This window comes from Hemiscyllium ocellatum, chromosome 10 (assembly GCF_020745735.1).
Source record: "Hemiscyllium ocellatum isolate sHemOce1 chromosome 10, sHemOce1.pat.X.cur, whole genome shotgun sequence".
Taxonomy (NCBI): domain Eukaryota; kingdom Metazoa; phylum Chordata; class Chondrichthyes; order Orectolobiformes; family Hemiscylliidae; genus Hemiscyllium; species Hemiscyllium ocellatum.
In genome coordinates, this window is record NC_083410.1 from 44,097,555 (window position 1) to 44,124,028 (window position 26,474).

At 38.6% G+C, this 26,474-nt stretch overlaps 1 protein-coding gene across 1 annotated transcript in view; it reads left to right on the forward strand.

Moving 5' to 3' along the window:
- Positions 1 to 26,474, forward strand: part of gpatch2 (G patch domain containing 2) — a 298,747-nt gene that overhangs the window by 16,753 nt on the left and 255,520 nt on the right. The window contains exons 2-3 of the mRNA XM_060831453.1: positions 758 to 1,462; positions 8,685 to 8,746. Coding sequence (XP_060687436.1) covers positions 758 to 1,462; positions 8,685 to 8,746 — 767 coding nt within the window. The remainder of the gene's footprint in view (positions 1 to 757; positions 1,463 to 8,684; positions 8,747 to 26,474) is intronic.

Consider the following 26,474-nt stretch of genomic DNA (forward strand, 5'->3'; position numbering starts at 1 on the left):
TACCAAAGATTTTATTTCTATGAATAAAGTATATTTTGAAATTAAAAAGAATTGATTCTGTGGAGCTTCAGGATAAACTGCAATGCCAAACTCATAGCAGGAAATCTGTACTTCAAGGCTTCAGGTGCGACTTGCCACATGATAATCCCCTTTCTCTAACAACATTCTTTCTGAATGTGGTTAGGCTGGGAATTTTGAAATGTATTCTTTTGTCTTTAGAAAGAAATGGCAGAGATAGATGAGGTCAAAGGAGCATTGATACTGGCATAGGCCTATGGACTGAATGATGTGTTTCTGAAAAGAAAGACATTTAGGAGGGACTTTTCTGTGAAAGAGAATTGTAAGTATCGCGGCCTTTAGTAGAAATCAAAGCTCTGCAGATTAGCGACTCCCTGGTATAATGCTTCCTCTGGGAGCAATACCAAGACTGTTATAGTGAAATGTGCTTTGTAACAAGCATTTTACAACTTTATTAATCAGATAGACAGAACAGCTTTGTTTCTATCTTGTGTGTTTTCAGCAAGATTTTTTTTGTTTTTAGACTGCTAGAGAAACATACCGAAATGGTTTGCTGTCCTTATACCGCAGAGAAATGCAGTTCATCCACTGTTCTTGTTCATGTTTTATGTTAAAAAAAATCATCTTCTAGTCTATACTTGTAACTTTTTCATTTGTAATTAAAACAGTCATACCAAATAGCATTTCTCCATTTAATCGCTGATCAATTTATTTGTTTTTTGTTTCTATTTATTTTAAGGCCCTGCAGAGCAATGGAGGAGCTGGTTCATGATCTGGTCTCTGCTTTGGAAGAAACCTCTGAACACATGAGGGGATGTCCAGAGTTTGGCGATGAAGCATCCCGGAATTCAGCTGCATCCCTCCTAAAGCGCCAGGCTAGGAAAAGGAGAGGCAAAAAGAGGAGGTCAGAAAGTGGACATCACATTTGGGAGCATGGCCACTGCATGAGTGAAGGCTCCGAATCTAGCTTTGATGAGGCAATTCGGGACTACAAAGAAAATAACACTTACAGTGACTCAGATGACCACTTGATAGTTGCCAAACGTCTGTCTTCCCTGAACGTAACAGCCATTAGGGGAAAGCGGCATTCATGGCACGAGTCTGATTCTGTCACCGACAGTAACTTAGGTAGTAGATCTTTGCGAAGGAGAAGGAAGGTCAAACGTATGGCAGTAGATCCACCAGCAGAGGTCAGTAATGTACTTCACCCACTGCCCCAGGGCAAAGCTCCAGTCTTGGACTTGAACAGACACCAGGCACAACCAAACCAACTCTGCTTCCAACTCCAAGTCCAGGAGATCAGTAAGGACAAGGTCATCAAGAGAAAACGGCTAGAAGTCCCAGATGATGGAGCTGTTGTGGAAAGTGAAGAAATGTGTAATCCAAATAAGAACAAAATGGAGTATGAGGAACAGGAAGGCTCAGATGAGAACATGAGTGACAGGTTATTAAGATTAAGTTGCAGGTTATCTATGCTGAGACAAGTTGTTGTATTTAAATATAACTGCAGGGTTTGAAATACTTTCAGCAGAAGTGCTAGTACTTGTTCACATTAAATTTCAAATCTACATACCAGGGAGCACTCAAGTTGCAACAAAATTGTGGAGTTACAAATAATTTCTGACCACTACTCTTGAATAATCATATTGTTTATTATGGCGTTTGGATATAGTGATTTAGATATTAATGTGTATTTGTCAGATATACTTAATCTACTTGGCAATAAATATACATAAACATTCACTACTTCTGTATGCAGGAATGTAACTGCATGGCTAAAGTATTTCAATCCCTGTACATAACATTTTGTGTACTAATACAAAACTACTGGAGCTGCCATTCAATACCTGCACTAATTACAATGATTTCTTTTTAGTGATAATAGGGGAATTCTTTGTAGAATTGTCTTAGTCATTTCAAATGATACAGAGTTTTCAGTAAATCTTTATCAGTATAAGTATTGTTTTTGGTTTGGTTTTCAGGACGGAAATACATTGTGCTGGGCTGTGGAATAATTACAATCTTTCATGGCTGATCTACTATGTTAAAAACTAAACAACAAATTTACCAATGTAATTATCTCATTTATGAAATAGAATTAAGATTAACAATTAAAGGTTTAAAGTTAGGTCCACCATCCACAATGCCAGCATGGTAACCAATCATATAGAAAGCGATGATCAGTCTTTGTCTGCTGCTGTGGCACAACTAATCTTACAATTGTTCAAAGTTATTTATACTCCATTATTGTGATGCATTGAAGGGCTGTAACAAAACAGGATATTGAAAAGGTATTAATGTTTTGTGGAACAATTTTTAAAGTGTTAAACCCTGATACCACAAAGGCTATGTATTACAGTTGTCTTAAGTACAACTTACATTCAAGGGAGAGAAGATCTGCTGTCCTATGAGTGATTTATACTGACTCATTTCCCGGCCATATGGAGTAAATAGGCCATCGTTTTCATTCTTGCAGGAGGCGAATATAATTGGTTATTTGGGGCGAGGAGGGATTATAATTATGTTGCATGATTGAATGTTCCATATTTTGCAGTTGTAATGATAGTAAACCTCTGTGATCACCATCATTACTGCTCTGAAGTTAATGTAATCATTTGGAATCCTCATTTGTATAGCTAAATCCAGAAGTTGCAGAAAGTGATTCCCCAGAGCATACACTGTTAAAGAGTTTTTCCTCGACTTCAATCATATAGAAATCACAAAACTAATGATAAGTTGCCCTTTTATGCTATTAGTCTTACTGGAGAAATATTTGAAAATCTTCCGCCACCATATTGAATGATGTAATTGACCTTCTAACAGTTTTTTCATTGATAATTGCTACTAAATAATCTCATTCATCCTGAAAGATAGCAGCTTCATATTTATGTCATATCAAATTTATCCAATTATTTTAAAATTCATATTTCTTACAGTAAACAAATGTTTTATTTTATGTCAACTTCACCCTTAACACCATATGTATATCCCAACTATTATTTCACTCTCTGTAAAATCTTAATTAAAATTCAGTCCATTTTACTTCCTGATTTGCTGTTTGAGAATACTTCAATGTAATTGGCTGCTTGCCATGTTCGGTGGCATCTCACTTTTGCTGAAGGCCTGGGGGTTCCCTTGAAAATGACCCCAAATTCAGACTGATGTCGTGAAAGACTTCATGCCCAAATGGACACTAGATTTTTATAGACAATTATCTTTGAAGTCAGGGCTGAGCATGAAGTCTGGGCCAATGTAATTACTTTGGATTGTAAATAAGTTTTTTTTTCTTTCATTGACTCCTCCCACACTATTCACTACATACTATTTATTGACTAAGAAATATACCAGCAGTGCTTTGTAGCTCGCTGATCGAAAATGTCAGAGTTGGTGGGGAAGTACTACCTTTTTTCAACTTTAATGAGAACCAACTTTACTATATTTTACACTTGCCACAGATCTATGTTGGCATCATGACCATGAAGGAAATGTAGCTATTTGGTGATTGCAATTCCATTTTAAAACATTACCATCTGGCAATGTCTTCTATTATTCAATTCAAGCTGATGGGATTGCAGTGTGGTGGCCTTTATCACTAAATCTTATCGTGTCTGACTCCGTACTCCTCTGGCACTTCTTTGAGCTATCAGATTGTTCCACCTCTCCCAGTTCTGATTTGAAGTCTTTATTCTCTCATTGCTCCCCTCAGCTCCGTGCTATATTTTTTCAGCGTAAGCTATTTTCTTTCCTCATATACTTGCACAAGTGACTTCACTTCATTTCAACTCATGTTTTTCTCTCTTCTGAGTTCACTAAATCTCTCCCATATAAATTCTCCTCCTCATATTTATAACAATCTCTTGATCTGATATGGTTTTGCTAAACCAATATTTTCTTGTGTATTCCCATTGCTTCAATGCTAGATAAGATCATCTCTGATAATGCCTTGTAAACTTACAGCCATTTTCTGCTTCCTTAAGTGATGGCCTTAGAGAAGAACTCTTTGTCCAAGTCACCTTTACAACAATGATTTAAAATTGTTTACTTCCTAACTATTAGCTCTCCATTCACCATTCTTCCATGCAGTTACTGGTCTGCTCGATCTTACCCTTACCTCAATTTTTTAATGCTCTTAACTATGGTAAAACATTTACTGTTCCACATTGGTTGTTCACTTTAGCACGACCCCCTCATTGCTACCTTAAGTCAAAGGGACACCGATTTGAAAGTAATAACACATTTATTACCAAACACCTTTGGACCATGTCTAGTATAATTCTCTGCCAAAGTTCTTTGTTACTGCTCCTTGTTTCTTATTGCTTCAACTTGGAATAATAAGAACTCATCCAACTACTTCGTTGCCTCCAGCACTCTCTTTAAATCACTTTTGCTTCCCTGTTCGTGTTTCAGCCCTAACATGAAGAATGAGAAGCTAATAGACTTTGTCACTGAGGTGGAAACCATGCATTCAGCCTCCTATGTTGCACCTCTATTTTCCTCTGGCTCACCAAGCCACACCCCACCTCTCCTCATCTTAGCGTTGAAATTGCCTTTATCTCGTTTCTCTCTCATTTAGTCTAAGCTTTTATTCATCTTAGGAGACATGCCTCCTCCTCTCTCAACCCTTTAAATAGCTGGACCATCTTTTCTTCTGTAGTCCCATGAGATACCTTAAATATCTGTATCTCATCTGGTGTATCTGTCTTGCTTTTGTATTGACCATCTTCGCCTGTCTCCTCAAATAATCCACCCAGGTGCCATTCATTATTGCTAACTATTGCTCTGTCTCCAACATTCACTTTCTCAGTATCTTGGGAAATAATTCTAAAATAGAATATGGAGCTCTATGTGTATACTGATAACGCCAAGATTTACCTCAGCATCTCATTTGAACCTTTTAGTCTGACAATATAGTAGCACTATCTCATAGAGTCATAGAAATGTACAGCATGGAAACAGATCCTTCGGTCCAACCCAATCTAGTCCCACCTGCCAGCACCCAGCCTATATCCCTCCAATTCATATACCCATCCAAATGCCTCTTAAATGTTGCAGTTGCACCAGCCTCCTCTGGCAGCTCATTCCATACCCATACCACCCACTGTGTCAAAACGTTGCCCCTTAGGTCTCTCTTATATCTTTCCTCTCTCACCCTAAACCTATGCCCTCTAGTTCTGGACTTCCCGACCCCAGGGAAAAGACTTTGCCTGTCTACCCTATCCATGCCCCTCATAATTTTGTAAACCTCTATAAGATCACCCCTCAGCCTCTGACGCTCCAGGGAAAACAGCCCCAGCCTGTTCAGCCTCTCCCTATAGCTCAAATCCTCCAACCCTGGCAACATCCTTGTAAATCTTTTCTGAACCCTTTCAAGTTTCACAACATCTTTCCTGTTTCTGATCTCCATAGCCATCTAACGGGCTGTTGCTCTGCTCTAAGCTTGCACTAGCTGCTGTTCACCTATTCCACAAATTCCTAAGTGCCTCTTATTTATCAAATCCTGCCTACGTGATCAGATATCATGTTTGTCAGATATCATTTCGACAATTAACTGTGGTCATCTGATGTGCATATGCATATATTTCTTAGGCAATACTAGATAATAATTTGGAGTATTTGCTGTATTTTCCTTCATTTTGCAACTCAGAAGTAATGGCATCCATTATAGCATCCTTGTTACAGTGTCAACTGAGATGCAACCCAAGTATTCTTAGATTAAATTACTTACAGTGTAGAAACAGGCCCTACAGCCCAACAAGTCCACACCGACCCGCTGAAGCGCAACCCACCGAGACCCATTCCCCTATATTACCCCTTCACCTCACACTACAGGCAATTTGATCATGAACACTCCTGTTCTCTATGTTCACATTGGGTGGTGAATTTAATAATCCACCCAAATTGGGGGCTATCAATTTTTTAAATCATGAATGTAGCGTGCAGCTGACCTCTGACAGTCTTTTAATTTAAAGATCTCAAAAACTTGTTAGTCTTCTGTTTTATTGTAGTGAATTTACGTATATCGATCCAGCTTATAGTGTAACAGAGCTGCCTTTTTAACTCACTTATTCCACGTATCCGAAAGATGAACTTGGCAAAGAGAATTGAAGCTTAATTATTTCATCTTCATGAAAAAAACAGAATGCAGTTAGTTTATTTTTAATTGCAATGGTTAATTTAAAGTATAACCATTCTATGATAGATATTATCCCTTAACTGGATAGTGATCTTTTTTGAATTGGACTCAATTTTATCAAGTCTCTCAAAAATGCACATTAAATTTAAGCTATTTATAAAAACAAGACTAATGAAGGGTATTGTGTCTGAAAGTATAAGCTGTCATCAATACGATTGGCAGATTTGACCTGTTCACTGAAACATGTAGAGCTAACATACTTAGAAATTGATTCGTTACCACTCAGTAACTTGCAGTGTGTAATGTTTACTGGTTATCGCTCTTCATCAAAAAGTTATCAGCCTTTCTATGCAGCAGTCAAATATTCTGTGTGTGGTATGGCAGAAGATGGCTGGAGGTTGCTTGGAATACAGATAACTGCTGACATGTTTGGACCAATTTACAGTGTTGAAACACCTGAGCTTGTGGTTAGAAATATGGGGGAATAGTGACCCTTTGGCAGCAGGCCTCATCCATCCAGCCCAGGCAGGAGGCACACCACAATGGTAATTACCTCAGAAGTACTATTTTGACAACACGGATATGTGTAAGTAATCATTTTCCCCCTGCACAGATGAGATGTCACCTGGAGGGCTGAGGAGTATGATCGTGTTTATGGTTCAGCATGTGACCTAATTCTAGTTTGATTTAGAACACAGAAGTCAGCAGGATTTTTCATTAACTTTTAGGCAAGAAAACAACATTTCAAAAGTAGATGGACAACATTTAAGCTATGTTAGATGTGGTAGTTGGGGGAAATATGAAACCTATCAAATACTTGGCCCAATTCTTAACCTTTTCACAGACATGCCAGTACTTTGGAATGTACCTTAGTTTAGTTTTATATATTTTATTTCCTTGACGTTTGTACAAATGAAATGAAACCTCAGTCCTATTGCAGTCCAATTAACACTAAAGTATTCCAAACTTGTATGAGAAATATAGTTTAAAAGTGTATGAGATACAATTACTTACAGGTACTTCAGGAGTAAAAAAATAAATCCATATTCTAAAGGTTGGACCATCAAACTTTTAGTAACATGATGCTCTGAAAATGTATTTTATTTTAATTTAATCTTTTATGCCACTGGATATTTTGAAAATGATATCAAAGTTAAATAAGTTAATTTTGTAATAAAGTCTTCAAAAAAATCCTATCAGGAAATTGCTATCCTCCAATTTTAAATTGCTGCAGGATAAGACTGCAAGTTGATATGATTCCATGGGTATGATTATGGATTACAATGAATGCTAAAGTAGAACTAGATCAGTTCCTGTCAAAATATTGAGAATTAGGATACTCATCATTTGGAGATATTTTGCACTAGATACAGTTTTTTTTCTGTATTTTGAATATTTATCTTCATATTCCAGTAGCCTACACATTCCCTGACTAAAAGCCAACAATCATAGCTACCTCTGAATCATTTTGATTTTTGGATAGTTGGTGGGCTGGGGTCGGTTTAGCTCAGTTGGCTGGGCAATTTGTTTGTGAAGCAGCATGATGCCAACAGTGTGCGTTCAACATGTAGGTCTAACACGTGCTAATGCTCTTCGGCTGAAATAATGTCTGGTGATTTAGACATTTTATGAAACAAAATGTCATTGCTGCAGGTCTAAATTACACATGAATGAACTTTGGTGATAGTGGGAGCTCTATTACTGGATGCAAGCATTTAGAGACATTAATTTGAATGTATATCTTAAATATGTAATTAAAAATTGAGGTGCCCACAATCCATGTTCTACAATGTTGGTGTTGTTTAAGTTGATTACGATGATAAAGTATACATCAAGTTTCCTCTATAACAATATAACATTAGAGAACCGCTAACTTGTTAAGGTACAGAAGAAGGCTCTTTTGTTGATTATGTCTGCTCTGGCATATCCTTAATTGTCTTTTTGCCTTACAAGTGGACACAAAATAAAGGTACTTTGTGTGGATACCTAAAGGTAATTTTAAAGAGATGGTCGACAATGTTTTGTAAAACTTGAGTTGAGGAAACTTTAGGTTTTCTACAATGAAATTGATTTCCTTTGCCTATGTGTGCTACCAAAAGTAATGACATTTAAGAGATAATTCTATTATATTTCTTGAAGAAACGCTTACTTTTGAGAATTTGCATTTTGTTTTTGTCTGATTTTGAGTAACATTCTACTTGGATCAAGCTGAATATCACAGCAAAAGGAAAAAGAGAGAAACGTTTAATGGACGCAGAAGGTGAAATGCATCAATTGTGTCAGCACTTTGCTGCAGCCACATCTTGCTTACTGTCAAGTCTCCCATTAGATTCCTGTGGTTTTATGTGGCAAAAGTAATACGCTCTGTAATTAATGCAATCATGATATTTGCAGTTTGGTTTTAACAAAAAATCTTATTTTGCTTAGATCTTTGTCAGGCTTAACTTCCATCTGACTGCTGCCTTGTCTGTTTAAAATTTTATGATTCAGAGATCAATTGTTTTTTTTTGATCTATTCTTTTTCTTATTACAGTGAATCCAGCAGCCTTAGCAGTAGTGATGCTGGCTTGTTTACTAATGATGAAGGAAGACAAGGTACTGATACTTTTATTTCCCTCTTTAATGCAATAGCATGAAATTGCAATTTTGCATTTAGTAATATAATATCCAGTCTTAGAATTGACCTTTTTCTTTTAAACCTTCCTGTTAAAATAATCTGGGATTAAATAATTTTCCTCAAATTTTGGCTAGGAGAGAAGAAGAGCATGAAGTGATCGGATTCAAATTGTGTCCTGGGTTAAATGTGTGGGTGTTGCTTGTTTTATTTGATTTTCTGTTCCTTGCTTTCCACTGGGAGAGAAGTTTACAAATAAATACCTTTCTAAAAAAGAAGAGAAGTTGTTGGAAAAGCTCAGCAGGTCTGACAGCATCTGTGAAAGCCGATCTGCTGGGCGTTTTCAGCAACTTTTTGTTTTTATTCCTGATTTACAGCATCTGCAGTTCTTTGGGTGTTTGCCTTTGAAGTGTATCTTTTGATTGTCTAATGTTCTCAACAGTGACCAGCAATAGCTAATTTAATAAAGATTCAAGTCTTGGGCGTAGAATATCTTATTATTAGATTTTTTTTTCTCCCACTCCTCCCTCCCTCCACTTTTTTTTTCCTTCCATAAAGTTGGCACTGTGACACTGTCTTCCATCTTTTCCAAATTCAGAATCATTTTGCCAGGTAATATTCTGCTAGATGTTACACAAGTAAGATATTAGATCTAATGACTCAGCCCAAAAAGGTTTCTGCATCTGATACCTAGCTGCTGTATAATGTAAGATGCAATATTTTACAGTGTGTTTGCTCCCCTCCCTTTATTTCACAATTGTGAAAAAATGTTGGTAAATACTTTAAGGCTGGTTTTTAAATGACTTCTATATAAACATTATGAGAAAGGGCAGGGTAGTCATGGAGGAAAGCTGGACTAATTGAAGTCCACTGTTTTCTAGGAGAGGGGAAATCGGAGGGCCAGCCGCCCAGGCCACTCTTGGCACACTTCATCACCGTTTGGCAGCATTGACTGGGGTAGGTGCTTAGTGTGAAGAGACTCCCTAAGAGGAAATAGATGAGACAAATGCCCCTTTCTCTTTGTAAAACAAAAATACTGTATAGAAGATAAATAGCAAGTCACCAAGAAAGATCATGCCTACTTTGTGATGATTTTCTCATGTACCTGTAACCATAGGATAAATTGTGGAATCCTGTTTGCACAAAATAGAAATGTATCTTTCTTATGTAATGACCACACTAATCACAATTCTCTCACCCCATAGTTTCTTTGTGTGGTTGGCTGCTTTAGAAGGATATGTGTGAGGTGAAGTAATGTGGGGGGTGGGGGGTGGGGGGGAGGCCTTACATAAAGCTAGTCTTGCTTCACTGAATGGACTGTTTCTGCGATGCAAACAATGAAATTCTATGTATCCTATAATTGCATCATATATTTCCAAGGTTACATACCACGTATTAGAAGACAGATGAGATTTTAAAGCACTTTCACCTTTATACCATTATGCAGGTGCTGTTTCTGTAATATCATGAGGACTCTTTGCTGTAAATTGATCCACTATGTCATAGTTGCAATGGACCAATATTAGGTTCAAATTACAGATCAATCATATTGTTGAACTCTGTGATTGTGAGGCCTACTTACTGCCTCATACCCTCCCAATTTAATGCCTGGATGGATCTTTCTGTGAGACAGTTTGTCTTGTGAAGATGATAATCCTTCATCACCTTGTAAAGTTTTGATGTAAAAGTATTAATTAGCTGTTTTCATATGGCAACATATTAACTGTGTTGAATGGATAGTTCAACATTTCTATTTTTATGCTCAATATATTGATACCTGCTGAGTAATCCAATGCCGCCTTCGCAGAAATTTCAGATACATATCATGTGCAAGTATTTATTGTCAATTTTTCCAATGAAATTCTTATATTTCCACATTTCATATTTAAAAAAAATCATTTTCCATGTCGCATCATAATTATTACCCTGCTACCAGTTTTTCATCTCCCAGTCAACCCAGTTTACAAAATAACTCCTGTTTTGAACAACACTACTTCTTTGCTTTCCAAATTGGTAGTTTGCAATTTAATTGTACAACTGTGAAATGAACATTGAAGTCCATTTCTTCAATATTAAGTACATCTGTTTATTTTAATTGTATTTTCTTCATCCTCTATATATTCATTTCACGTGAAAAATACTGGACTCCCTGTGTACAACAACACAGGATATTAAAAGTTTTGAATACGCTTCACTATATCTTGAATATTGCATTCATGCCCCACAACATGTGTACCATCTATACTTTTATGTGTAATGTTTAAACATTGTGACACTCTTGCGTATATACGAATTAAGATACAGGTAGAGACTATATTCAAGCATGATGTACAATAGAGAGCACAAGCCTGTGACTGTATTACTTTTATGTTTGAACTGAAAATAACTATTAGCAAACATGGAAGTTGAGATATAGGATGTATGAGTGCTACATATATTTTTGAGTTTGGATATTGAACTAGTGGCTTGTGAATTTGGTCTGTGTATGAGTGTGTTTAATGAATAGTTTGTTAACACTGATGCCTTTTTTTAAAAAAGCTGTATGGGAGAGGAAATTCCTGGGGTGATGGAAATTTATTTGTATTGGAAGAGTTATACGAGTAAACCCAAGTAAACATTGAGGAGTATTAACTTACTTCACTTTAAGAAGATTGGAATTTCTTTTTGCTTAGGAGAGGAGAAAAAAAACATAGCTCTTGCCTTCAGTTCAGAAGTTGTTGTTGAAGTTAGATGCATAATGTAATGAGTTAGTTGGAACTTTTAAGAAATAAGTAAATTAGTGTAAGGGTTTTATTGTGAACGTTCCTGACCAGAAGTGTTTGGTTAGAACTCTTAAGAAGTTATTTAAAGCTTGAGAATGTCTAAGCTCAGTTATGTAACTAATCAAGGAAGTGGCTATCAAACTTTCAAGACAGGAATTGAAGTAAATAGTTAAGTCAAACCTATAGCTGTGATATAGAACGAATTCTGTCTGGTTGTTTGATGTTATTTGGATAGATCAGATTGTATTTTTTATGGTGTGCTTTGGAATCTTTGAAAATGTGCAGTATGTAAATATCTTAATTTATTTTATCTTCTGTTCCTTTGCGTAATAAACTTCTCTGTTATTCTTACAACCAACTCCACAGTGTTGTGTGCTTGTGTTTCAGTAAAAGCCCATCTTTTTCAATGCTTAAAAAAGCAAAATATTGTCCATCAAACTAGATTTCGGTGCAGGATTAGGCTTGATCTTATATCAGCTAGGATCATACAAAGTGCTGGAAATAGAAGCAACCTTTTGTCATAGGTAGGAAATTAGTTTGAAGATGGTACTCACAAGAGAAGTGATAATGTGTATGTGGTGGCATATGACTAGAATTGTAGAATCCCTACAGTGTGGAAACAGGCCTTTTAGCCCAAGAAGTCCACACCGACCCTCCAAAGAGTAACCTACCCAGACCCATTCCCCTACATTTACCTCAGATTAATGCACCTAACCTGTATATTCTGAACATATGGACAAGTTAGGATGGCCAATTCATCTAACCTGCACATTTTTCGATTGTGGGAGGAAACTGGAGCACCTGGAGGGAACTGATGCAAACACGGAGAGGATGTGCAAACTCCACACCAGCAGTTGCCCGAGGCGCAAATTAAGCTCAAGTCCCTTGTGCTGAGGCAACAGTGCTAACCACTGGGCCATCATGCCGACGAGTTAAATGTACCAAAGATCTGTATTCAACTTTTCATTATCTTCATTAGTGACTTTAAGAGAGTCTATATCCAAGTTTTTTATTGGCATTAAATGACATTTGAAGATTTACAAATAGAAAGAGAAAGTTGCAAAGGGATACTGATAGATTTAATGAATGGGCAAAATCAACATAAGGAACAATGTGGGACAAGATGTTACCATTTGAGTCTAAGGAAGATGTATCAGGGTATTTTATTTATGAGAAGGGTTGAAGATTTTAGAAGAGCAGTTGGAATTCAGGGGGCTCTTTTATAGAAGTTACGAAAATTATTGGGCAGGTGTAATAAATTAATAAAAAAGACGTGATTTTAGGGGTTTGTGATCATGGTTTCTTATATAGGCCATCAATTTGCAATTAATTTTCTGATAGTTTATTGAGTTTGTTAAGAAACAGCAATTTAGTTATGATCTTAGTTAGTTAGACAAAGAAAGTATACAACCATGACAGCTGGGGATGGTTCACTGATACTAATGGGCAAACAGGCTGTCAGTACAAAATATTTTGGTCTTGTTAAATTTGTGGGGACAATTAGGAAATTCTTTCTGAGGTCTTCCTCCTGTCCTTCTGGTCCATCTTCCATCTGTCTGGTGAGGATTGCTCAATGAAGATTGTTTAAAAAAAACTTTACTTTGCTATGACATGGTTATTTCAGCCTGGAAATGGCCTGTTGTATTCTTGGTCTCTGTGTAGATCCTCCAGCACAAATCTGACCTAACTCTGACATGTTTACTCCAGCAGGGAATGTAGTTTGTGACTTCTCTTCACCCTTCTGCGGCTTTATCAACGCAGATTTGGCTTCCCTAACTTTCGGCTCCAGCACAGTTATTTCAGCATGAATTGGCCTAACCCCTAGAAGCTTCTCACAGTGCTCCCTGTCCTATGTACTCTGCCTTGAGCCTGGCACTTATTTTTATATCATGTTTGACATGGCGCAGTTTACCTGCCCCTGTAATCAGTTGTTTGATCTTTTGGCCAAAGGCAATTGGACAGCCATTCATGGTGACGGATAGTTGTCACCCTCTTGCCTGCCTTCATATGAGGATTAGTTCTCATTCGTCTGAAAAGAAATAACTCTTATTTTCCGAAACAATGTACTGTTAATACGGTACATTTGGTACTAAATAAATTGTTGCGTTTTTAATGTGCATTTGACCTCTGTTTCTCATAATGCTTCCCTTTACTTCAGTCTGCTAAAATTTTGCTCAGTTGTGTACTGCTGTAATAGCTCTTAAATGAAATCTCATGATACACAGTAAATAGAAGGAAAAATTCAGTTTTTAAAGCACCCCAATGATCACCAAGGTCTAACGAACATTGACCTTACCCCGAAGCAGATAGAATACAGAAGGATGGAAGTTGCACTGTAGTTGTATAAAGCTTTAGCTCAACTACATCATGAGTGCTTCAATTCTAGGCACTGTAGTTGAGAAAAGAATATAAGCATTTGAGCGGAGCACAGATTCACAAGAATAATGCCAAGGTTAAATATTTAATTATGAGGACAGGTTACCTAAACTTGTCTTGTATTCTCTCGAGCATACAAGATTTAGTGGTGATTTAATTGAGGCATTTAAGATGATGAATGGAGTTAGAGATGAAGACACACTATTTTCTCTGGTGGAGAATTGAGAACAAGGAGACATAAAATTACGTCTGCCAGGAAGCACTCTTTACCACTTTGCCTCTGCAAATGGTATTAATCCAACTGTGTGATAGTGGCTGCTATGTTGTAAGCATGACAATAAAACCTAAGCAGAGTTGTTTGCTAAGTTTCTGGAATGAGTCCCTTATTCAATAGCGCTTAGTACCTGATTAAGGGTGTAACATCAGGGAGGGAGAGACTGCTGAGAGGTACCTCCTGTAATGACTCATAGAATGACTGCTAGAAATCGAGTCCAATTATTCCATAGGTAGATTAAAAATCCTACTCAATCACATGGTAAATGGTAAATTTGTTTCTCTTTATTACTGAAAACTAAAACAGAAGAGACATTCACTAGGCCTTCTAATAAACTCATAAGTAACATGTTTATTATAGGCAAATTTGTTCTAAAGCGAATGATGCAAATTAAACTACACCCTTTGGTGCTATGTCCGGCATTGTTTTTCATTTACATCAATGATTCAGATGAGAATTTAGGAGGCATGTTGGCAACTGAAGTTGCTGGATGATGCCAAAATTAGTGCTACAGTTGACTGTGAAAAAGCTATCTTACTTAACAAAGGGATCTTGATCAATTACGCCAATGTGTTGAGGAGTGGCAAGTTGAGTTTAATTTAGATAAATGCAACATTGCATTTTGGTAAAACGAACAAAGACAGGACTTATAAAGTTAATGGTAGGGCCCTGAGTAGCGTTGTTGAGCAGAGGCACCAAGGGGGTCAGGTACATAGTTCTTAACAAATTACGTCACAGGTAGACAGGGTAGTTAAGAAGGCATTTAGCATGCAAATCTTTGTTGCTCAGACCATTGAGTACAGGAGTTGGGATTTTATATTGAGACTGTAGAAGACATTGGTGAGGCCTCTTCTGGATTATTGTGTGCAGTTCTGGTCGTCCTTCTATAGGAAGGATGTAGTTAGGTTGGGGAGAGTGCAGAAAAGATTTACCAGGATGTCGCTGGGACTAGAGAGTTTGAGTTGTAGGGTGAGGCTGGATAGGCTGTGATATTTTTCATTGGAAGGTAGAAGATTGAGGGGTGGCAATATAGAGGTTTATAAAATCATGAGGGGCATAGATAAGGTGAATAGAAAGGTCTTTTCCCTAGTTTGGGGGACTTAAAAAGTATTGTTAAGATGAGAGGAGAAAGATTTAAAAGAGACTTGTGGGACAACTTTTCATACAGGATGCTTTGTCCATTGCACCCGGTGTGGTCTCTTCTACATTGGGGAGACAGGGCTCCTTCTGGCGATCGTTTCAGAGAACATCTCTGGGACACCTGCATCCGCCAATCCCACCGCACCGTGGCTGAACACTTTAACTCCCCCTCCCACTCCATCAAGGACATGCAGGTCCTGGGCTGACTCCACTGCCAAACCATTACCATCTGACGCCTGGAGGAGGAACGCTTCATATTCTGCCTTGGGACCCTGCAGCCACACTGGGTAAATGTGGATTTCATCAGCTTCCTCTTTTCCCTTCCCTCACACTAGCCCAATCCTAAGCCTCCAACTAGAACGTAGAACATAGAAAAATACAGCGCAGTACAGGCCCTTCGACCCTTGATGTTGCGCCGATCCAAGCCCACCTAACCTACACTAGCCCACTTTCCTCCATATGCCTATCCAATGCCTGTTTAAATGCCCATAAAGAGGGAGAGTCCACCACTGCTGCTGGCAGGGCATTCCATGAACTCACGACTCGCTGACTAAAGAATCTACCTCTAACGTCTGTCCTATATCTACCACCCCTTAATTTAAAGCTATGCCCCCTCGTAATATCTGACTCCATACGTGGAAAAAGGTTCTCATGGTCAAAATCTCCCATAAACAGTCATCAGTAAATACCACACTGCCACAGCATTTTCTTAGCTAAATTCATGGTGTTCTTAACAGTGCAGCTTCCAAAGAGATTATTTGATTCCTTTAATAAACCTTATTAAATGCTGTGGCTGGCTCTGGCAGATAGTTTAGAATTGTCCAATTCACCATCACTGTTCTAATTCTACCTTCAACATATTAGCCCGGTTTTATTAATGCTCTTGCATGCACCTGGCTCCTTGTGAATTTGCTTTTCCTGTTCTTCTCTCAACCACCCCCCGATACATCTTTCCTTTATACCTCCATTTTGTCTGCCTACTATGTGCCCTTTGTATGGAAACTTCCTTCTAGATGGTACTGCTTCCAAGGTTATTGTGGCGTAGCAATTGTTATTTGAGAAAATAACAATTTCTCCCTTTACAGTTGATGCAAATTCTTAAGAGTCCTTTTTACTTATACTCCACAACCACCTGATGAAGGAGCAGCGCTCTGAAAGCTAGTGCTTCCAAATAAACCTGTTGGAGTTTAATCTGGTGTTGTGATTTTTAACTTTATACACCCCAGTCCAACACTGGCATCTTCAAATCATAAATTTGCAATAGTTAATTTTTAATTTTAAAAATTATTTTCTATTTAATCTATCTATTTGAGAGTTAATAGCTAACATTCAAATTCAAGTTTTGATAACCAAATCAGTAATCACTGATACATTGTCTTAAACTGAAAGACAGTAATACTGTTGAACAGTTCTAGTTCATAATTTGCCAATGGTAATATCCAAACTAGTTCTGTTTATCTGCATTGGGTTAATTTGCTATTTTGATCATTCTCCAAAATAACATTTTAAAAAATTTTTAAAGGGATAAATTATTTATAGATCTTTTACTGAAAAGAAATGCATTTTGTCAAAGCTTTTCATCTTGCGCTCATCAAGACAATTTGCAAAAATACCAATTTAAGGGGTAAAGCAACATGTATGTTGCATGAAAACATGAGTGCTGATTGGTTGGCAGGTCAACTCTGCCAGAGGAATTGTCGTGGAGGATACACCCATTAATGTTGATTTGACAGTTAACTGCAAGTTATGATGTCAATAATGAGTCTTAGATTCAGCTAGATACAAAGACTTCATATGTGGTGTAATTGTAAAATATCAACAATGCAATGGAAATCCCCAATTCAGCATAGTATAACACACTAATTCGAGATTATAAGAAATGAAAACAATTTGTAAGGTGTAGCTCATAAAGTCCTGAGGTTGTCGTTAAAACATATCTTTGGGAAAGTGCAAAGCCAGCTTTGTTACACATATAAATGCCATATAAACCTATACCTTAAGCAACATAAAATTCTGATTAAATCAGGTAAATTGACTCTGATTAGTCATGCCATCGTGGTGAGAAATGAATCAGAGTGGCTGTCATCTGTTTTGTTGAGTTGAAGCAGGCTCAACGTGAGTATCTGCTCTTACTGTCTGCATGTAAAGTCGATTTACCAGTCTTTGAGATGTGCAGTCAATATCCTTGATATTACCCTGACACTGAATTTCATATATCCTGTTACCCATTTGAATTACAGGTGGAATGTCTTTTTGGCTTGACAGTAGGGACTTGAAACAGCTAGTTATTGGACAGTAGGGACTTGAAACGGCTAGTTTCACCTGTTGCCCAAATATTTGTAATTTATTAACCTTCCACTGCAATCTAAAGCAGATGACTTTTGAGGCTAAGAGTGGCCACCTTAGTACTTTTTAGGATAAGATGTTCTCCCTTGTACCAAGCAAAGCACTAACCACACCCAACCAGCCCACGCTTGCGCAACTTGCAATGCAGGGCCGAATCCTGCAATTAGACAGTTTTTGCTGGATAATTCTGAATCTGTGTGTGAGGAATTATGCTGATAATCAATTTTAAGATTGTCAGTCAAACTCGCAATGTGATACCTTTGGATGCACTTAAAGTGACACATATTAATACACAGGACCCAGAACATTAACTTTTCTTTCTCTCCACATGCTTCCTGACCCTAATGAGTTTTTCCAGCATTTTCTGTTTTTCTTTGTGTTTGTCCATGTGGTGTGTCTCTTTCAGCTTGTTCATTTGAGAATCATGCCCAGTATTATCAAGAGTCAACATGCCTGATTTAAATTTTAAACAATCATTGTCAGTTAACAATCAATTGCATTAACGGGTGCATTTTTCCTGGCATTGCCTCTAGCAATCAGTACTCCTGACATGCACTGTTGTTTTCCCCTTGAGTTGGTATTCTTGTGAATTGTCCTGATGAGTGAAAAATGAAAAAGTAAAATGAAAAAAAACTCAAGTTTTGTACTACCAAACAGGTACTTGTCTAACTTTCTAAAAGTTTATTTTACTATTCTAATGCTGGAGTTGTGTAACTATTTCTAAAGACCAGTTAAATTTTGACCTTAAGCAATATTAAATTCTGATGTGGGATTCAAAACTTTACTGATTTTTACGATATGGAACATGTAGAACAGCTTACAGCTACTTAATGAGTTACCTCACGCTGGGTTGTTGCCTTCAAGGCATGCTTCCACCTACTTTAGTTTTTATGCACTTTCTTTAGTAAATGTTTCTTTAAACGTTTAAGTCACTTTGGCTTTTCAGTTTAGAAGAGTTAGGATAAATATTGCAAATGTCTCAAATTGCAGAGTCAGAAAGTAGTCTATTCTGAACTGTAGTGAAGAAACTTATATTTTTCCCTTTATGAGCAGAAACTCAAATATTGCATTACAACTTGCTCTCTGCTTCAAATATTCTTTCGGCAGCAACAGCGATGAGAATTAGCAGGGTGATCGGAATATCTTCCTACTTCAGGGACTCTGTGTGAAATTACTCTACAAAGGCCAGCATCCTGTCACCAAGTCACCTTTTTATTTACACACAGACAGCCCTTGACGATAGTACTATCTCAAATTGAGGCAGGCACCAGAGTGTCATTATCTTTTTATATTTCAGCCAGGGCTGTCTGATTGGACCACATTAACAGCCCCAATCAGAACTTATTCTGTGAGGTGCAGCTGGCTGGCCTTATGACAACTTCTGCATCATCTAATGTATTTGCAGGTCGGGCATAGCATGATCATATGTATAATGCAGGTAGCTATGCACTTTCCCAACGATGTGTTTTGATGACAACGTCAGGACATTAGTAGCTACACCGATTGAACTTTTTCCATTTCTTGCAATCTCTTTTGTTAGTGTGTTATGATATGCTGAATTCTGGATTTTCATTGCATTGTTGATATTTTACAATTACATATCATATAAAGTGTATGTATCTAGTTGAATCTAAGATTCATTGTTGACATCATAGCTTGCAATTTCATCCTGGTATCTAGTCTGCATGTTGACTGGCTTAGAAATTTGAATGCAGCTAGGACAAGAATGAAAATGTTTTAAACCAGAGGATAAATGGAAACTCTCTTTAAAAGAAGTGCCTTAGGACAAAGGTGTAAAGAGTGAAATTTTGGAGATCAACAGGGGAGATGTGGCATCAATGAGGGAGCAATGTAAGTACAGATCAGACCAAATAAGTAGCAAAGTAAAAGGGCAAGTGTATTGTAAGAAATGGTAGAGCAGGCTCGGTGAATTTGTTCAGTGAAATTCCATATTTGAAATGGATGAACTTAGTTCTTCTGCAACCACCTTTGTCTCATTATTTTATTCCCTCCTGGAGGCACTGCCTCTTGATGGGAACAGTTCACAGATACCTTATTGTTCTTTATTATTGCTCGTATGATGTACATGAGCTTTAACAAAGTGTCAGTTGCAAGTAAAATCTTGGGAGGAATTTTCCCAGGCAAGGCGATACATGAGTGAGGAGTTTAATTTGCTAAAAGTGACATCATGTTGGAATGTTAATGTCAAGCTGCCTCTCTGGTTTTCACTGTCACAGGATTCAAGGTGATGATGGAATACTCTTGGATCTGTTGGGTCAATAATTAAGATTGTGAAAAAGATCAATAAGAACTGTTCAACCTATCTTTCAAACCTGACTTGGAAGTTTATCACCATTCCTTCACTGCCACTGGATCAAAATCCTGGAACTCCTTTCCAAACCACATTATGGGTCTACCTATACCCCAACATCTGCAGCAGTTTGAGAGGGCACCTCACCACAACCTTCTCCAAGGCAATTAGGGATGGGTGATAAATGCTGGTCTAGCCGGTGGCATCCACATTCCTTGAACGATAAATAAATTGGACTGTGACCCTCAAATAATCCTATTGTTTTATCAGGGAATAAGCCTACAAAATTCTGCACCTTGCTTCTGTCCATATTGATATTCACTCTTTTATGTATCCTGCTAGGTGCTGTTATGATCAGGGCAATATTTTCTTTCCTAGTTCAGAGTCTTGAGGTCAGTTGAGACAACTCAAATGATGGAGAAAAGCAAAACAAAAACTAGTTAGTGAAAATCTGAAACAAAAACAGAAGATCTCAGAAACAAGAGAGATCAGCTTGCAGCTGTGAGAGAACAGGTATGTGAATATTTATTGTACTGCCTGAGAGCTGCTAAGTTTGTGCAGTGCAAGCCTATTCTTGCAGCTGCTACTACATAAACCTGATCACTGGAGCACATATTTGAACTGTACCTTTCATTATGACAATAAAAATTTACACATTATTTGGCAGGTGGGTCAGGACATCAAACAGCCCATTAACAGACCTCAGTTATCTTGTTAATGTTCATACAGTGTAGTCTAAAGGCATATGAAGCATTTTCGAAGAATAAACAAAGGAAGCATCATCATTTTGATTTTTTTTTGAAAAATCTGCATGTGCATTTTAGGATCTTGAGTTTTTTTAAGAGACTTGATGACATCTTTGGAGGAAACCGGTTCAGAGAACAGCACCGTGCCACCCTCAGTTTTCATTGAGGGTGGCACCGTAGCTCAGTGGTTAGCACTGCTGCCTCACAACACCAGGGATCTGGGTTTGATTCCAGCCTCAGGCGACTATCTGTGTGCAGTTTGCACATTCTCCCCATGTCTGCGTGGATTTCCTCCTGGGTGCTCCAGTTTCCTCCCACCGTCCAAAGATGTGCAGGTCAGGTGTATTGGCCATGCTAAATTGCCCATAATGTTAAGTGCATTAGTCAGTGGGTAAATATTAGGTAGGGGAATGAGACTGGGTGGTTTCCCCTTCAGAGAGGGTTGATGTGGACTTGTTTGGCCATAGGGCCTGTTTCCATACTGTAGGGAATCTAATCTTTAAAAAAAATTGGAAGAAAACCGTAAAGTACACTTGAAAGTGTGACTACAAGCAATTCAATGACTATTGATAGTACTTTACCTTCCTCAAAGATTCAAGTTCAGAAAATCTTAGCTTTCCAATTATCTCAGCAGTGTTGTGATATATAATAAATATTTGTGAACATTTTTCCAAACAAGGTATCAATTAAAACAAGCAGGTAAAGAATTAAAATTAAATGATTATAACTAGCAAATTGATAATGACTCAATTATCAATTAACAGAAAAATACTGCAAATGGTGGAAAGCTGATCTCGCAAAAGAAAATGCACAAAAGAGCAGGTCTGTGGAGAGAAACTGAGATAATGGGTTGGTTTTTCTGAAAAAATCAGCTAAGTATCAATTTTGGGAGTTTCATTGAAGATTTCTCTCTGTCAGCTGGAGCAAGTTATCTCATGCCATTCTCACTGCCCACCTTCTACCTTGCCACGCTTATGCTATCTTGCGCTCACCAGTGGGGAGATGCATACCGATTCTAGGACTTGTGGGGTTTTTTTGCTCCTAACACTATACATCATGCCCAGTTGTGCTCCAGTTCAAATGTTGCCACTCTTCACAGTAGACGTAGTGTGAGAGACACAGCAAAGTGTCTCATGGCACATTGGTGCCACAGATGACAGTTTACTGCAAATACGATATCACATTTTAAAAATATAGCTTCTTCATATCAGCAGCTGTCTGTTCGACTATTGTTTTAGCTGCAAATTGAAGCTATGTAGACTAGCCTACTGTTAGTACTGCCACTCTTTCCTTAATGGCTGATGTAACATAATATCCTTTCACTGTTGAATGTGGGAGTCTGACATTATTAATATTACCTTTTAATAAAAAAAAAGTGAAAAATGAACAGACAAAGAAACTGTGTGTTCCTGGGAGTAAACAAGGGCTGATTGCCTTTAGAGCAACAATAGATGTATAGCCAATGAACAATGACTTCATCCAATTCTCATCTGTTGGAAGCTGGTGTCAGTTAAGTCCTGTCTGGTTGTTGCACCTATGTTGCATTGCTCTGCCAGTGAAGGTGATGTTTCTCCTGCTCAATGTCTTCATCTTCATTCTTGGACGTTTGCTGCTGCTATCTCAGCTTGTCAACTCCATCACATCCTCTTTTTGCCTGTTTCAGTTATACAGGGCACAGCACCAAAGATTGTGTAGCATGCACTGCTTGGGAGTGTACTTCAAGGCAACTGTAGACCAATTCAAATATCGGAACTTTGTCTTGAGGAGGCCTGTCATTTACTCCATGATGGCCCTTGTAGAAGAATGGGCGGCATTACGTCTACATTTGGCGTCAGTCAGGGGTTGCATACCAGAATGCAACCAGCATCGCAGTGGATAGTCCTTGACTCCCAACAGTAATCTTTGTAATGCTTTTGGCCCTCAAAATGAAGCAGGCATTTGAGAATTGTCAATTATATATGCATCATAGCAGTTTCCAGGGTACCTGGTGTGCAATTCTAAGATTGGTACTGATGATCACCAATGAGTTGTACAGTGACCGAGCATAACCATTTTATACAGTCATACAGTCCAAATAGTCCTTGCTGGCTGTGTTCCCAAACTAAACTAGTCCCACCTGCCTGGGTTTGGCCCATATCCCTCCAAAACTTTCCTATTCATATACTTATCAAATTCTTTTAAACATTGTAACTGTACCTGCATCCACCACTCTGTAAAAGGAAAAGTTGCCACTCATGTCATTTTGAAACCTTTCTCCTCTCGCCTTAAAAATATGTCCCCTAGTTTTGAACTCCCTCACCTTAGGGAAAAGACCTTTGCTATTCACCTTATCTATGCCCCGTATGATTTTATAAACTTCTATGTTTATAACCTCTTATGATCAAGTGAACAAAATCCCAGCTAATCTTTATAACTCAAACCCTCCCTTCGCAGCAACATCTTGGTAGTCTCTCCAGTTTAGTAATGCCCTTTCTATAATAGGGTGACCAGAACCTTACACAGTACTCCAGAAGCGGTCCCACCGCAATCCTGTGCCGGATGGCAGAGTGATACCGTTGTTAGCACTGCTGCGTCACAGCAACAGGGACCCAGGTTCGATTCCATTCTCAGGTGACAGTCTGTATGGAGTCTGCACATTTTCCCCATGTCTGCTTGGTTTTCCTCTAGGTGCTTTGGTTTCCTTCCACAGTTGAAAGATTAGCCATGTTAAATTGCCCCATTGTGTCCAGGGATGTGCAGGCTAGGTGGATTAGCCATGGGAAATACAGGGTACAGGGATAGGGTAGGGGATTGGGTCAGGGTGGGATGCTCTTCTGTTGGGCAGTGTTGATGAGCTGAATGACCTGCTTCCGCACTGTAGGGATTCTGAGAGTCAATCTTAACATGATGTCCAAACTCCTGTACTCAACTGTCTTAGCAGTGAAGGAAAGTGTGCTAAATGCTGCCTTCACCACTCTGTCTACATATGGTGCAAATTTCAAAGAATTATATACTAGAACTCCTCGGTGTCTCGGTTCCGCAACACTACCAGGGCCCTACCATTGATTGTGTAAGCCTTGCCTTGTTTGTTTTACCAAAATGTAATACCGCATACTTATCCAAATTAGACTCCCATCTGCCACTCCTCATCTCATTGACCCAATTGATAAAGATCTGTTTGTAATCTGAGATAACCTTCCACACTGTCTACTATACCACCAAATTTGGTGTCATCTGCAAAGTTACTAACCATGGCTGCTACATTCTCATCCAAATCATTTATGTAAATGGCAAATAAAAGTGAACCCAGTACCGATCCCTGTGGTACACCGCTGGTCACAGGCCTCCAGTCAGAAAAACAACCCTCCACCAGCACCCATTGTCTCCTACCGTAAAGGCAGTTTTGTATTCAACTGGCAACCTTTCCCTGAATCCCATGTAATCTAATTTTACTAATTAGTCTATGGTGCTCTCAATGCAATATGTGCATAGTCTGCAGCATCCTAAATCTGGGTAAGGCAGCTATGTTGGCAAAACCTACTGTCTGAGTTACAGCATTGACCTTGCTATGTGGAAATGACATGAAGCAGTGTGAACAGGTATAAATTGCATCAGTAATAACTGCGATAAATTTGTGGGTTGAGGATCAAGAGATGATACATAGGTCCAAACTGGATTCATGGAAGCAATCAGTCCCGTAAAAAAATTTAGCACAACTCTCACCATGATGGTCACCACAATGGGATTGCTGTTCAACCCTTCATGTTGGTCATCCTATTCTAGCAGATGACACAGTTCTGTAACTGTACCCTTGGTCATCCTGATTTGGCAATAACACCGGTCCTCACTCATCCAGAAGAAATGACATTGAGAACGATAGACTCTGTGCTATCTGTACCTTCTCTGTATCCTGAAACGACCTTATGTTGTGACTTCTTCACATGGAGGCTGTTCAGCAGCTACAGGGGTGTTTCTTTGATCCTGGGTTTACTGACATCAAGGAGAAAGTGAGGATGCAGATGCTGGAGATCAGAGCTGAAAATGTATTGCTAGAAAAGCGCAGCAGGTCAGGCAGCATCCAAGGAGCAGGAGAATCGACGTTTTGGGCATGAGCTCTTCTTCAGGAATGCCTGAAGAAGGGCTCCTGCCCAAAACGTCGATTCTCCTGCTCTTTGGATGCTGCCTGACCTGCTGCGTTTTTCCAGCAACACATTTTCAGCCCTTTCCTGACATCAAATCTTCCTCAATGTTTCTGTGCCTTCATTGTGCAGTGGCCATATTGATGATAAAGCCTCCACTGACCAATGGCACCAGTGTGGTGAATATGAAAAACAAAAGTGCTCCTTAGTCACCACAAACATAAATAACAGTGGAATATGACAACTCTGATGCAGAGGAGCATGGAGTGCATGTACGTGAACCTTTGACATAAAACCTCATTCTGATGTATGTAACACAAACCTTGTCATACAATTACAATAGGAAATTGTAACTGCAGAAAGATTATTGAAAGCTTGTTGCTTCTACATCCACTCCAACCCCAACCCCAACATTACCCCAAAAAAGGCACCATTGTGCATAGGCTATGTTGTCAAATATTTTCAGTTCAATATGAGGTAGAAGCAGTTCGAGGCCTTGATGCAGTCCATGATGGGAGCTATTTTTCATTTTCACTACACATTTACATTCAGATAAAGATGTAAAGCAACACAGGTTGTTCATCCTAGTGCGAGTGCCAGAATGTCTCTGAAAATCGAGGTAACCGTCCCCTCCCAATAAAAAATTGAAACCTTCATGCTCCCTTTTTCTTTACATTCCCTGTTAACCCCATTAGTTCTGAGCTTCCACACATTCCTACCCATCTCTTTCATTGAAGTCTTCATCCCCTCATTTTATCTCCTGAGACATAGGTCTATAGCTCCGTTATACTAGCCGTCTGCTAACCATCATAGTGCATCTTCCCTCTCAGATGCCTTCCAGTATGCTGTCGTCACCTTCACTTGTCCACAATTATTGTCCTTTCTGCATGCCAGCATGTTGCCTCTAATCCCCACAATTAACTTGCCAAACGTGTCCACCAAAGCAGTAGCCCCTGATAACCACCCCTTGATTTTTAATGCACAGGACTTTTCTTCTGACTAATGCTGAATGCCAGCCTGGCTGACGAATGATCAACTCATGACTAATTTCTGTGCAGTTCAGCAACTGACTTACTCCTAATTCCCATCTTGTTGTGCTGCATCTATAGGTCAAGAGCCCATTCCACACTGTAATGATACCCAGTCTTTGACATGTACACCCAAAGCCAACTGACCATATCTAAGCCCATGAACTGAGATCAGACTTTGATTGCTGTGGTGAAACCCACTGATCATCATCCTGCACTAGATTGAGGAATACTACCCTTAGACGTTGTGCCGTGGCCATTTGGTTGAAGCGTATTTGATGTGCTTGGCACATACTGTGGATGTGGCATTGACGTAGCCTAGTGTTGTATAATAACATGTCCACACCTTGAATGATCATTGGCCCATATGAAAAGCTACCTGGCTTTGATTCTGTGCTAACATATGTGACAAGGCAAGGAATAAGCACTGAGCCTTTTCTGAATAAGAGAACAGTGCATAATAATGCTTGACAAGACCAATGCTGTGCATTTTCAAGTTGTCACAAAGTGAGTGAGTGCTAAAAATGCAAGCCATGATCCCATGATATACTCTGTTATGATTTGTAAGATAGATATAAGTCCTTGCATACACAGGGTCTTGGCAGAAG